The sequence below is a fragment of the Ursus americanus genome, chromosome 24, assembly GCF_024610735.1.
Source record: "Ursus americanus isolate L20-20 chromosome 24, mUrsAme1.1.p, whole genome shotgun sequence".
NCBI classification, from domain to species: Eukaryota; Metazoa; Chordata; class Mammalia; order Carnivora; family Ursidae; genus Ursus; species Ursus americanus.
In genome coordinates, this window is record NC_142150.1 from 21,753,074 (window position 1) to 21,767,642 (window position 14,569).

A 14,569-nucleotide genomic window follows, 5' to 3' on the forward strand; every position below is an offset into this window, starting at 1 on the left:
TCACAAACTGTCCCTTCCCCCAATCTCAGAATGCTCGCTGAGAGTCAAGAAAGAAGACGCCAGCGTTCCCATTCCCTTATCCCACCAGCGTACAACAAATACCCTTCAGTGTGTCCCGCCACCAGAAAAGCCCAGAGAAGAACTTCACTTCAGGAAATAGAGAAACACCAAACTTTTTTCTTTAGGCTCCCAGAAAACACATACACCAACTACAAAATGTATTATTTCTAGACTCATGGCTCTTCTTTCCAGCCACAATAGGAAGCCAGAGAGGAGAACTCTATTGGGAATGATGAAATGCATACAGAATCTCTTAAGAGTTAAAAAGCGTCAACTTAACAACAATGTTGTCAGGTTCTGGTAACTTTTCTTTTTCTAAATCTGTTCTATAGGAATTGAACTACCGAGCCTTGGATTTTATTCACCGATGCAATTTACACATCATCTTTGACTTAAATCTTTCTTTGTATCTGAATATCATATTCATGCTAGCTTCTCCTTGTTCTCCGTCACAAGGCTCAAGGAAAAGGAAAAGAAAGACATCATTCTGACAGGAGGCAGGTGGTCCTTGGGAAAGATGGGGCGCTGGGGCTCAAACGTCTCATCTGATTCAACTTCACTGCATTTTTAAGACAGCAGCAGCGACAGGAGTTTGTGATCTTTCCCAGACAAGAGCACAAGAACATGACTGGTTATGACAAATACATTTGTGGCTTCACAAGACGAGCTGCTGCCCCACTAGTTATTCTTGTAACCCACCTGAACCCTAGCAACACTTAGCAGTCAAAAGGCTGCTTACCGACCGCTGGGCCCGGGATTTCAATTCACCACCAGAACCTTAAAAAGAGGACATGTCCCAAGAAGCAAAAGGACATGTTCTCTCCACTTTGGTCCCGATGCCCCCTTAAAACCCTCCCCTTCTGGGGACATCTGGGTGTCTCAGTGGGTTAAACGTCTGCCTTTGGCTCAGGTCATCATCTCAGGGTCCTGGGATCGAGCCCCCCATCGGCTCCCTGCTCAGCAAGGAGCCTGCTTCTCCCTCTGCCATCTGCAGCAACCCCTGCTTGTTCGTTCTCTCTCTCTCTGTCAAATAAATAAACAAAATCTTTTTTTAAAAATCCCCTTCTGGAGGGGGAATGAAACATGAGAGACTATGGACTATGAGAAACAAACTGAGGGCTACAGAGGGGAGGGGGGTGGGGGAATGGGATAGGCCGGTGATGGGTAGTCAGGAGGGCACATATTGCATGGTGCACTGGGTGTTATACACAACTAATGAATCATCGAGCCTTACATCGAAAACCGGGGATGTACTGTATGGTGACTAACATAATATAATAAAAAATCATTATAAAAATAAATAAATAAAAATAAAAATCCCCTTCTGGTTCATTCCCCCTTCTGTTTACCTCCCCTTCATTCTTCCCTTTCTTTTCCTACCATGAGAGACTATGGACTCTGGGAAACAAACTGAGGGCTTCAGAGGGGAGAGGGGTGGGGGATTGGGCTAGGCCGGTGATGGGTATTAAGGAGGGCACATACTGCATGGTGCACTGGGTGTTATACGCAAATAATGAATCATGGATCACTACATCAAAAACTAAGGATATACTATATGGTGACTAACATAACATAATAAAAAACTATTTTAAAAAATGGTACACCCACCTTAGAAAAAAAATAAAAATAAAAACAAAAATAAATTAAGGGGCGCCTGGGTGGCACAGCGGTTAAGCATCTGCCTTCGGCTCAGGGCGTGATCCCGGCATTATGGGATTGGGCCCCACATCAGGCTCCTCCGCTATGAGCCTGCTTCTTCCTCTCCCACTCCCCCTGCTTGTGTTCCCTCTCTCACTGGCTGTCTCTATCTCTGTAAATAAATAAATAAAATCTTTAAAAAAAATAAATAAAATAAATTAAAAAATAAAAAATAAAAAATCCCCTTCTGGCCTCTGTATGCCCTAGCAGGGCTCCTTCCCAAGCTAGACAACTTGATTACACCCACATGCATTGTGCTAATGATGATAAATCGAGGCGCAAAGAAATGAATATAGTCCTGATCTTCAGAGAGACACCAGGATGGTGAGCACATAGACAAGACTATAGCACACCCTATTAGCATCAAGTGCTGTAAGAGAGGGCTGAACAAAGTGTAACGGGAACAAACTCCCTGGAAGAGACCCAGCTCGCATGTCACCTCTTCCGAGAAGCCCTCCCTGCATCCCCAGGCTGGGTGAGGCCAAGGCACATTCAATTAATAAATGTTTATTGAGTGCATGGTGTCAGGATCTAGGGGGAGGCGATGATGGACCAGCCGCCTGAGTGCTTACATGCTGGCGAGGGAGGTAGAGGCAAACGAAAAGGTAAATAAATAAATATTTAAACACCATAAATGAGGCCGTGAAGGAAGCATCATTTGAGGCTAAGAAAGATGACCTGATTTTTGGAGTGATGGGAGAAGACCCCTCTGGGAAATGGTGTTCGCATGGAGAACTGAAGGATACTCTAGGATAAAAGGATGCCAGCCAACTGAAGAATGGTGGTGGGTGGAGGGTAGGTGAGCAAGACCATGGGGGTAGTTGAGGAACTTAAAGTTAGGAGGTTGTGAAGCTTCCAGTAGATCCATGAAGTTGTCTGAGCAGACGAGAGGGGGAAAGAGAAGAATCCCAGCTAGGGAGACTTAGAAAGGCTTCCAGAAGTTAAATCTCAAAAAATAAAGATAATCACTACTAAAATCTATCCCGCTCTAGCTGGCTGCCCCACCTGTCACTCCATGGGTCACCAGGGTAGAAGGCACAGCTCTGGTGGTCCAGGCAGGTGACCTTTCCTCCCCCTCTGTCCCGAGTTGTCCTACTCTACGCCATGGGCTATGGGATTGTTCAAACAGGAAGTCTATGCAAACGTGGCCAAGCACTCACAGAGCCATCCTGCCTTCCCCTGCAGGAACCTCCAGAACAAACAATGAATTACCCTCTGGTTCCAATTCTTTCCTTCATCAGCTTCCACAAAGGGCACCCAGGAAGACAGTGCCATCACTAATCAAACCTTTCTCTTAGCATAGGAACATGCTTACATTGCACACATCCTAAAACTGAAACAAATAAGCCAAAATGCAATCTCTCCTGCATCTACTTTCCTATTTCCATCCTCCCCTTGATTGCCATTCCTCTTCTCTCCACCCATTCTCAGCCCACACCAACATGGTAACAGCAGCCACCGCCTTGCCTACCCTGCTCAGGCACAGGTCGTGATTGCCTTGAAATTGACGACTCTGATGATACTTTCCGGTACTGACATCATTTTACCTCTCTATAGCATGGAGCACTGTCTCCCATTCCAAGACACCTACTCTCTTCTGAGTTCCCCCCTTATTTCTCAGCACCCTGTGAACCCTGAATCAGCCCCCACCCCGCCCATCTATAGACACTAGAGCGTCCTGGGGTTCTTCCCCCAGCACTACCCCCCTCATTTTTCTTTCTAGCCTCATGATCTCTCTGAGTGAGCTCATTTACTTTACGATCATAAATCCCACTCCATCGAGGCCCCCAGAATCTCCTATAGCCAACTGCTTGGGAAGCATCCCCACCTGATGTCCCACCAAAAAATTCTACCCCAACGTGCTGAAATAAATTGATTACTTTCTCCTTCAAACTTGCCATCTCTCTCCCGAATTCCTTTTCGGCGCGTTCTCCCACCTCCATTTGCTTAGGCCAGAAACCCGAGAGACTCCCTCCTGCTTACCAACTACATATGTTTGGTCACTGAGTCCTAAATATCCCTGGAACCCGGTAATGCAAATACATCCCTATGAACTCATCTGGACCATTATCCCCCACCTGAGTCGTTGCTGTCACCTGAATCCTAACTGTCTCAGTGTCCCTGCCTCATCCTCCCCTCCAAGTCACATTCCACCCAACAATGTTCTAACAAGGACTTGGAGATAACCTAAATGTCAATCGGCCAGTGATTGATTAAATCAATCATCATATGGCCATACGGTGGACTACTACCATATATACATATATACATACATATACACACACACACACATATATATACGCATACATATCTATGCATATCTATGCATATATCACATGCATATATACCTGGAGGTATTAAGCGAAAAGTAAGCTGTAAAACCGTCTGTATAGGATGGTACAATTTGCATATAAACAACAGAATATTTATATGGCCACAGAAAAATGTCTCAAAGGATAGAGCAAAAAATGAGTAATTCTAGAGAGCAAGGTTGAGGTAGGAGGCATTCTTACATCTTTACTTTATGCCATTCTGTAATATTTGAAGTTTGGAGGTGGGTTTTGGGTTTTTTTGGTGTTTTTTTTGTTTGCTTTGGTTTTTTAATAATGTCACTTTTGTTATTGTTGTTGTCACTGTTATGGGGAAACAGCCACTAATCCAGAGGACAAAAAGTTAAAAATTTTTGTTAAAAATAATTTCTTTGACAGTGAAGAGTGAATCCCTCACACCCCTTCATTTGGCTGCTAGTTAAATTCTATGTACAAAATGGATTTTCTAAACGTTGATTGGGTACAGTATCGTCTTTATCCAAATGCTGGAAAGATGCACAGTATCTTTTTGCTATACTAAATAACAGATTTGAAACTCTATAAAACAGGTAAAGAAAAGAAAGAAAGGCAATTTTCAAAGTCAGCTTGTTTTACCTTCTACTGTTCTACGATTAAGCCATTTGAATTAAGTTGGTGTGTTAATAGAAACACAAACACATTGATAATCAATGTCTTGGTCTCAGAGAGCAGCGCCAGCTAAGGTGAGAGAGTAAGGGGAAATCTCCATAGAGGTATAATCTACAAAGCCTTAGATTATGTATAAAAGTGCTCTTTTATCTCTGAACATAATATTTGCCAAGGGAACAGAGCTCAGACATATCAACACAAAAGCACCTTTGGCTGCAGGTGGGCAGAACACATGAGCTCTTGAATCAATAGAACAACTCAGGTAGATAGTCCAGAAAGGGGTTATCCAGTTCACTGCCCACCTTCTCCCAAGGTAAGGACTCCGTGGGAAATATACGAGTAGGAATATAGAAATAGTTGCTGTCAACACTGGAAGCATCGATAATAGCTATACTCCAGTTCCCAGTACATTTATCTACTGCTCCTTCTGGCGCTTTCCAGTAACAAGAATTGAGAACCCTTCCCTAGGCAGCAATTTCAATAACCATCCTCCTGCTGCACCAGAAACTTTTGGCAGGTCTGGAGTGCAGAGAAGGGCTTCTGTCATCTGTCTGTGGGGGCTGCGTGGGTCGCAGCTAAACCTGGACAGGGCGATGCCCACTCATTCTTGCCATCCCTGCCACTAGAGCGCATCTTCTCCCCGCCCCTTTTCCCCAACCACATACTCGTCTACGGTACAGCATTTTATTCCAGATAATAGCTTTGCGGAGGCCTGGATATGCAGATTGAAGGCAACTGTGCCCATTATTTTATTATCTCTCAGATGTTTGAATTTGGAGTCACTAATGGACGCTGCGGCGTGCCGCGGAGACTCCCATGCTCCCACCTTCAAGACTCTGAGATTTATTACCCAGCCGCTGGCAGTGCTGCTAAGGGACTTATCAACTTATCAACTATAGCGCCCTCTAAAGCCTAGCCCTGTACTCACCTAGGGCCATGCCCACTGCCCAAGCCCAGCCCAGATCCCGTGGCTGGTTGACGCAGGGGTAGAAAGGCCAGACCTCTTTTCTCAAGGCAGGATCATTCTGAAGCACCATCCCCGCACCAGAGCTTCCTGGGGGATGGGCTGAGCCCTTTGATGTGACTGTTTCCATTTCTCCCCTTGCCCACCCTTGCGTCCTTCCCCCTTCCACAGGGATTTATGCCACCAGCTCCGCTCAATAAACTTCGTGCACTCAAGTCTCCACCTCAGAGTGCTTCCCAGACCAACCAACAACAATGCCTCAAACCCAATGTATCAGTGTCTTGAAAAGAATCCAAATTCGAATATTCTCAGACTAATATATAAACTTCGACAAATGATTAGCTCTTCATCTGAAATGTTAGCAATTAATCATGATCAACAAGCAATGATCCCTTCCGAGCTTCTATCCTAGGATGATTTTACTACTGTCTGCTGATTGATGACTTTGACTCCCAGAGAAACACCAGGGAAAGAGATTCGGTCTATAATTCCATTACTCTCTATTCGATTCTTAGAAATTAGTCCCAAACTTATTTTTGACACTTTTTTCTAGACCCTGTGTTCCACCAAAATAAAAAAATAAGAGCGGAACCCATTCCCCGGGGACCACGAGTCCACTCGTCCACTCCGCGTGTCTGAGATGAGTGTTGTCAGCTGATATCCATCCATTTCACCTCTAGACAAGTTTATCTAACTGTGCTTTGTTCACGTTGACCTTCATCCACTTTCCTAACAAAGCTGGTTATCAGATCACAACTGCCCTTTAAGTACAGGCAGTTGGCTTTGCCTGATACCCAAAAGAAAAGAATGCTTTCCTTGTTTTATCCGTCTTCTTTTACCTTATCTCCCTCCATGCCCTGCAACTGCGTTTTCTCCTTGAAATTCTCTGGTTTGATGTCTACAAGCTGGGGTCTGACCATTGTTCTCAGTTGCCTAAACTAATTCCCTCTTTTTTTAAAATGATGGCATCTTCTTTAATGTCACATAAGTTAACTTCTCTGTAATCACTGTCTTCTTTCTTGTGCATTGTCTCTTAAACTCTTTATCATCTCTTTTTGCAAGGACACTGGGCTATCTTGTTACCTTTGACCAAAATGATTGGATCCACCCACTTGCGCTAAAACAAACATAGGGAACGCCTGTGAAATTTTAAGGAAATGTGAATTAACTGCAAAATGTGGATACTTTGAAACACAATAGAATTAGATGGGGAAAAAAGCACCCAATAACAGCATAAAATCAGAATTCCTCAAAGCTTCGGTTTCTCCATCTGTAAAATGAGCATAATATGCCATAGGAATTTTCCAAGGATTTAATGAAATCATATATGTATATTCACACAGACGTGGAATAAATTCAAATGAATGGTCCTATTTTTATTTGTTTATGGTGATCTCTATGAACACTGTTGATATATGCCAATTGTCTCACAAACACTAAATGATATACTTGGTGAAGACATTTTTTTTTTCAATGAAAAAGGAATGGAATGCTGTGGGAGTTGGGAGTCCCCAAGAACCCAGGGGCTTCCAAAGGGAGTCAAACCACCAGTCTGGACAAAGTGTTGACATTTACTGCCACCTATTGAGTGACCAGCAAACTGTGCTTAAATACACAGCAATATGACCTCTGAAAAAAATGTTTTCCTTGATTTAAAAAACATCTCTAGTCATCACCGTTTGCATATGTTGCAAACAAAACAGAACAAAACAAAAAACAACAATATCAGCCCTACTCCTAAAAGGGCAGGGTAACAGCTGTTTTAGGAAAGTGGGTAAGTCACAACCCTAAACCTCTACACTTGAAATCATACAGGAAAGGATAAATTGCAGAGCCATGAAATACTCAGCTACATTTGCCACTAAGAAGTGCATGCCCGAGGCTCAGCATTCCAAAGGATGGGACCCCTGGGGTCATGCCCTGGCTGGCCTGTTTCAGAGCCCGGTTTCTGGATAAGACTGTGTTACCTGCATCCTGACAACCGATAATTACAAAAGATCTGATCATCAAGAACAACCCAGAGCAAAGTTAAAGGAAATAACAAGAAGGTAGTGGTTAAAAGGTTAATAAGAAAAAGTAGCTGGAATGGACATGAAAATGTCCTAGAGATGGGGTTTTGAAGAATTCTCCCAATTCACAGCCACTGGGCAGTGACAGTCCAGAAGAGGACAGAACCCAAGCTCTCATTCTCTCAAGAGCTGCCTTAGAGAGGTTAGAGGTCGAGCAGGCAACACACGCCAGGAATCTCAGAAAACACTGTGCCCAACCTGAAAGGCACATGCCCTGTCTCAGGGAACAGCCACTTGGCCCCAGCTGACCTCAGTCCTGTGGGTCTAAGCAGTGTAGTCTAACGGTTAGGACCCAGGGTGCCAGAACCTGCCTGCCTGGATTTACAGCTTGTCTTTGCCACTCACTCACTGTGAAAACTTGGGCAAGTTCCTTAATCTTTCCATGCCTCAATTTCCATATCTGTAAAATGGGGATCATAATAGTCCTTGTGCATCACGCTGTGGTGGGGACTGAATAAGACAATACATATAAAATGCTTAAAACAACACAGGGCTCAATAAATTGTACCAATACAAAAGGACGCATCCTTTGCCATCAAATTTCCCAATGTTTGCCAGAAGCCAGAATCAGGATTCCTTCTTTAGGTGAAAGAGGTTTATAAGCAAATAATTCTAACATTTTCAAAACCCTGCGTAAGTCAACACATACTTGTCTGGGGGCCCCATACAGTCTGCAGTGACCCAGTCCCTCAGGGCTAGTGCTGTGGGCAGAGCAAGGCTTGGGATGCAGACGAGCCCCAGACCCACTTCCAACCTCGCCACCAGCCCTGTGATCCTGAGAGCACGGCGCCTGGGAACCCGGGATGGCAGGAGCACACGAGAGACAGTCCCGTGCCAGATGACGAAGGGCGAGGGACAGATGGCACATCTGACCAAATGTCACAGAAGAAAGTACTCTCGGTGGTGATGGTGAAGCCTCTAACATACAGGGGTGTGTGGGAGGGGGAACCTCTCCCTCCTTGTCTCCAGGGACGGCACTCCACGTCTTTACCATGAGCCATCCTGTATCCTAGAGGGAGCCAGGATTGACACAGACCAAGCCCAGCCACCAAAACAGAGTTCATCCCATTATTAAAGGACAGCCCTTGCTCAAGGAGCCTATAATCCAAAGGGGTTCCCAGGATTGCCAGAAACACCAGGCGGTGGTTCAGCAGACAGCCGTCATACCTGTCTACATGGAAAATTAGATGAATCCATCAGTGAAAGATAAGTAAATAAATAGCAACACCATTGAAAAACAACCATTTTGGGGGGAAAAAAACGCCAAAGCACTAAGAAAATGAGTTATTCTTTTTAAAAGTTTGAGGATCTTCCCTTTTCGCCATTTGCCTTTGATATCCCTGGCCCATTGTCTTTTCTGCCATCACTTGAAGCCAACCAGACAGATTTATAACGAGATGCTAGTCCTTTTCTACTCTACTGACAAATATGCCGCCCATCTGCCTCCAATCAATGATGGAGCACGTGGAGACGGGAGCAATGAGGTATTTTTAAACACTCCTTTAATGAATTCATTCCAAGGACTTGGCACTTGGTGCGCTGAGGGGTGAGGCGCGGGCAGAGGGAGGGGAGAGCACGCCCAGGATCTGGGAAATAAAGAGATTTGCCATAATCTGGATTCTAAAACCCTTGCTATGAAACATCCTGCTTGCCCCCAACAAGCTGTTAAGAGCAAGGAGGGAAGTCTGCAGGCAAGGCGGTATATGGCATTTGTCTGATTTTTTTTTCCGACTTCAAGGACAAGTTCTTAAAATGCAGGCAAAACTAAAATTTTACCTAGAGAGGAATACTCCTGTCTACTATTGCTAGCAGGTTTTTTAAATTATTGGTGTCTTTTTGATTAAAATAATTGTCGCAGGTCATTGAAATGAAGAGTAGATTCAGTTAGTTCCGAGGGACTAGCCAGTCCCTTGGGGGAAAAATCAGCATGGAAGACAATTTAGTTTGCCTTTAAATGGGGGAAAACCAGACATCTGGGCATTAGTAATGCAGTCATAGAGGAGGGTGGGGACGGGGAATTTACATTGCAATCAACCTGTGTAGAGCTTCAAACTGTGAAAAGCTTTGCAATCCTGGATCTGTAGGATTTATGGCACAATGACCCAGGAATTTCACTCGTAGCCGTTAAATATTGCTGATTTTCTGCAACCGAAGCACTATCTCTTAGGCACTTTTCCTTGTCTGACAATTTCCTTAAATTTGAAGCGAAAGGAGACAGTGCCTAATTGTGTTGTATAAAAGAGCAGAAGAAGCGGCCATTGATACTGATGCGCAGACCCGTCCTTTGGTTTTTTAACACCCTGGCTCTTCAGTTCATTTGGTGGAAATCCAGTTTCGTTTGGGTCTAGAAATTGTTTTGTGTTGGAATTCAGCTTCCGGTCCCTCACAAGAGGCTGTCTTCGTACACATGAAATGGCTTTTTCATAATTCCGTTATTATCTCTTTTACCCAAGGAGGCTGACTCTTATATTCTTCAAAATGAGAAATGAAGACGGCAGCAAAGCCCGAGGCATGCAAGATGCAAACCCCTCCAGACCCCAAACCCCATGCCCTCCGCTCGCTTTCCAATAAGTCCACTCCGTGAGCTCTTCCTCCCACTGACCTCAACCTCGTCCCCCAGGGTAGGAGGGAGACGGCAATCTTTATGTTTTGCTTTTGTTTGCTTGAAATAATAAATCCAGAGGTCTCTCTTGCCAGGGTTTTCCTGCTGTCAGCAGTTTTCTGTTTCATTTGCTTTCTTAGTCAAACTGAAACCCAAGCCCTTGTGGCTGGCTTTCGCCCTGACCCCTTGGCTCCTGGGAACTGATCAGAAGACAGAACGCTGCGGGTTCCTGACAGACGTGGAGACTTAGCAGTCCTTCACCCCCCAGAACGTATTTCTAAAATGTCCACGTCCACAACATCTAGACACTCCGATATAACTCAGTCCATAATTGACCCTAGCCTGTCTGCCACCAACTACTTATAATCTCTTTCCAATTTGGGTCAGGGACCTAAAACCGTAACTCTAGCCATGTCGGGGAGCCAGGAAAAAAAAAAAAAGAATGCTCAACTATCAAATTAGACTTTGCTTTGCAAGAAAATACCTCTTGGGGCCTGGGAACTACCAAAGAGTCCACTGCTGACTTTTATGGAAACTGGATATAGTAATCCCAGTTCCAAATAATCAGAAACCTCAAATAACCCAACCGCCTTTGAGTGTACTTTGCGAAGGCAAAGACTGAGCGCACAGGCTGATAACAAGAATATTCCAAACGGCAATTTGCAGGGTGTGTATCCCAAAGGTTTGACAGAAAGCCGATAACCTTCTGTGCTAAACATGCCTCGTATACTCTTCAATGATAACTGACATTTCCAGGTGATAACCCCAAAGTTCTGCCAAGTCCTGGAATCTTCCCGGAAAGATGACATTACATTCTGTACCATTTTATTCTTAAAGTCCATTTTCACTGGACCACCTACTTCACAGACATTGGTAGAATCAAATGTGATGAGCTTTGCAAGCCGGGTGCTAAACAAACCTAAGATGTCACTATTGCTTCTAACTGGGAATCGGCACATGTATTTGACAGTAACTGTTATCACCAAAGGCGTGGTAACCAGGATGGCCAGTTTACTATGCTCTCCCATTTCTCAAACATTCTCAATCAGAGTTGAACTGCAAATACAGGTATTGAAAACATATAACTGTATTGCTATTTTTGCTTCCTTCTCAGCAATGTGTTACAGAGAAACAGGTTCAACACTGGCAGAAAGCAAAAGCCAACAAAGACAACTGACCTAAGGACTCTCCGTGAACTTCTGTTTATAAGGCACATTAATCAAAGATGTGAGAAGAGGCAAGAGAATCTCACCAAACCATACGAACAATTTACTAATCGTTGATCGGAGCCGACCTTCTAAAAGCCAGCTCTCAGGCTGTTTGTGTGTTTGTATCCCTGTACAGCGCCTTCCGTGTGAGGTCGACCCAAGTACTCGGTAAACGCTCCTGGAAGAAAAGCTGGAAGAAAGGAAGAGACGGAGAAAGACCTGGGCTTCTGAAAATGTCACCTGCTCCTCAGTTACTGTTCTTACGTGATAATGGTTAATAGATCTTGCTATATGTTTCCCAGCCTTTCAATTTTTTTCACTTCTTTCATCTCCTAAATACAAGGGGGGGGGGGTTGGCCCATCTTTTCTTAACTACGCACAGTGCACAGATACGGCATTAACTGACTGTGAATCTTAAAAATACTGAAAATCACTTCTGCTCTGTATTTAATGTCAGATCATTTCACAGCTCTCATTTAGGGCAGAGGTGAGATACACACCTTGGAGGGGTCTTTGTTGTTGCCTGAACCTTTCCCTTCCCTGTCCAGCTATCAAAATAAGGAGTGAGTTGGGTGCAAGATTTGAAAGACGCCCAGCAACCACCTCTTTCACAGATGTTTCTGAACCTAGTCTTTACCCGCAGGGTAAGTCTAAAGGGCCACGAAGGCAGCCAGAAATGCCTTTATGTCTCTCTTAATATGAAAGACTGATTCAGCAGGGAAATACTCTGAGGTTGAGCCATCCGGGCTCTTAATATTTAATTCCACATCTCTGCTTTAGTACAATGTATCACCTTTTTTGTACACATGTGTCTTTCTGGAGTATCTTTTTTTGGAGAAATAATCATCAAAAAAAGTCCACACTGCTGAAATGTTAGAATGAAAAGAGAGAAGAAATCTCATGCTACCATAACGTTCCAGACTCCCTCGGAAGGACTACCGGGGACAGAAAAGGGATGAGCTCCTTCGGAACACAGAGAGATGGTTTTGGAAATACCTTCATTTTGTTGGAGGTTGGAATCTAAAGATCTGACGTTGGAACCAGTTCTTTACTCCTACTTAGCCTTTCCCCCAAAACAAGCCTGTGGCATTGGTAAAATTTATTAGAGAGAAATTATGGAAAGTGCCCGCACCAAGGATTCTTCACCAGGGCCCAGAGGAGCTGCTTTCCACACAGCTTGGATCCAGTGATCTCTTGCAAGTGGCTAGTGCAATTTCGTGAATGAACCAAAGAGCTGACCTCCCCAATCAGTCCTTTTATCCCTATTTCGGGTTCTGCCAAGCCAGAAAAGTTTCCTGGGAAATACTCATCCAGGGACATTGTTCTGGAAACTTCCTTTGAGGTGTGAGTACTCAAGGGATCCTTTTGCCCCTTGCAGCCCCATCTCCCTCTTACTCAAGACAGCTGTCATTTGTCACTGGAACATTCCCCCTCCAACTGCCGCTTCTTGAGGCAAGAGAGGACTCCACTGCCCCAGGCAGAATGGGGAAGCCGGCGCTTCACGCGCTGGCATCTGGGGACTCCTGTCCCTGCCCCAAATCACTTCTTTTCCCGCCTCTTCCCGGGAAGCACCCAAATCTCTTCCACTCTTCCTTAGAGCTGGCCAGGGAGATTCCGCCATCCAAGGACAAGGTGCGATCTGTGCAGGCCGGGCATCTGCTCCGCGACTCTGCAAAGCTGACATTCAAGGCCGCGCGCGCGCGGGTGCTCGCCCCGCCCCGGTCCCGGTCCCGGCTCATTCATCCGGGGCCGGTCCCCACATTCCAGCCCGCGCCGCGCTCCGAGCGCGGCTTCCCCGGGGCAATGTCTGCCGCTCACACCGTGCCCCATCCCGTCCCGCTTTTAAATGTCCAAAGTAACCTCAAGAGCGTTTCCTCGTCGGACTCTTCTTCACACCTCCACCGTACTCTTTTAATTCAAATAAAACCGTCGCCTGTCCCCCGCATCTTCAGAGGGTTAAGCAGCTAGCTTCGCCAAGGAAAACCAATCCCCTCGCCACCATCCCACACCCCCAGCCAAGCCACCGCTCCTCCACCGTCTCCGAGGCCCAGCACCGACGTCTCCGGGTCCCCATCCCGGCTGAGGGGCCACCCCCCGCGCGCGCCCGCTCCCCCGCGGGTCGGCAGAACAGCCCCCTCACCCTTCCGTGGATGCCATGGTCTGGGGAACGCCCCCTCCTCTTCGGCGCGGTCCGGCGGCGGCGGGCGCAGGGCGAGCGGGCGCGGCGTGAGCGCCAGCGAGTGGTGGAGCGCGCTATTTAACGGGGAGCGTCTCCCCGCCTCCCACCCCCCTCCCGGGTAAGCCCTTTAGCGCCTCAGCCCGCGCGGCAGGCTCCGGCGGGCGCTAAGCCGCGGCTCGGCTCTCCTCCGCGCGCGTCCCGCCTCGGCGGCTCTCGGCGGGGCGCTCGGGGGGCTGGGGGTGGCTTCCCCGAGCCAGCGCCGCCCCCGGGCCGCCGGGCCGCCGCCGCCACCTGCGCGTGCTGCGCGGCTCGAGGCTCGGCGATGGGCCGAGCGCGGGCTGGAGGCGGGCGGCGGGGGAGGCCGGGGAGGGGGGTGTGCCGCGGCTGTGCAGGAGAGTGTGTGCGTGCGTGCGCGCGTGTGCGGGTGTGTGCGCGCCGGGGGAGGCGGTGGTGGCCGCTGCGCCCTGGCTCAGCGCCGCCGGGAAGGGATTGCGAGCTTTAGCCCAGCCGCAGCTGGGGATTTGCAGGCGATCCCTCTCTATTTTCGTCGAGAGCTGACATCACCCGCGCCGCCGCCTCGGGAGACTCCTTTAACTGCCGCCCCCTCGCCCCCCGTCCCCAGACGCGGCCCCTCCTCTCCCGTGCCTCCCCGCCCCCCACACCCCCTCCTCCACGGCCTCTCGCCATAAATGAGCCAAATAAGAAAGGAGGCCCCGCTGGTCGCCGGGAAGGAGCCCAGGATCTAAGGAGTCGCTATTGTTCCCCCTCAAGCCCGCGTGGCCCCGGGTCACCCCGCGCCGGGCGAAGCGCAGGCCAAGGCCCGGAGACCTGG

General features: G+C 47.1%; 1 protein-coding gene across 1 annotated transcript in view; it reads right to left on the minus strand.

Annotated features, from left to right (window-relative positions):
* SLC1A2 (solute carrier family 1 member 2) overlaps positions 1–13,771 on the minus strand; it is a 146,590-nt gene extending 132,819 nt beyond the window's left edge. The window contains exon 1 of the mRNA XM_045808503.2: positions 13,699–13,771. Coding sequence (XP_045664459.2) covers positions 13,699–13,715 — 17 coding nt within the window. The 5' untranslated portion in view covers positions 13,716–13,771. The remainder of the gene's footprint in view (positions 1–13,698) is intronic.
* Positions 13,772–14,569: the final 798 nt, after the last annotated feature.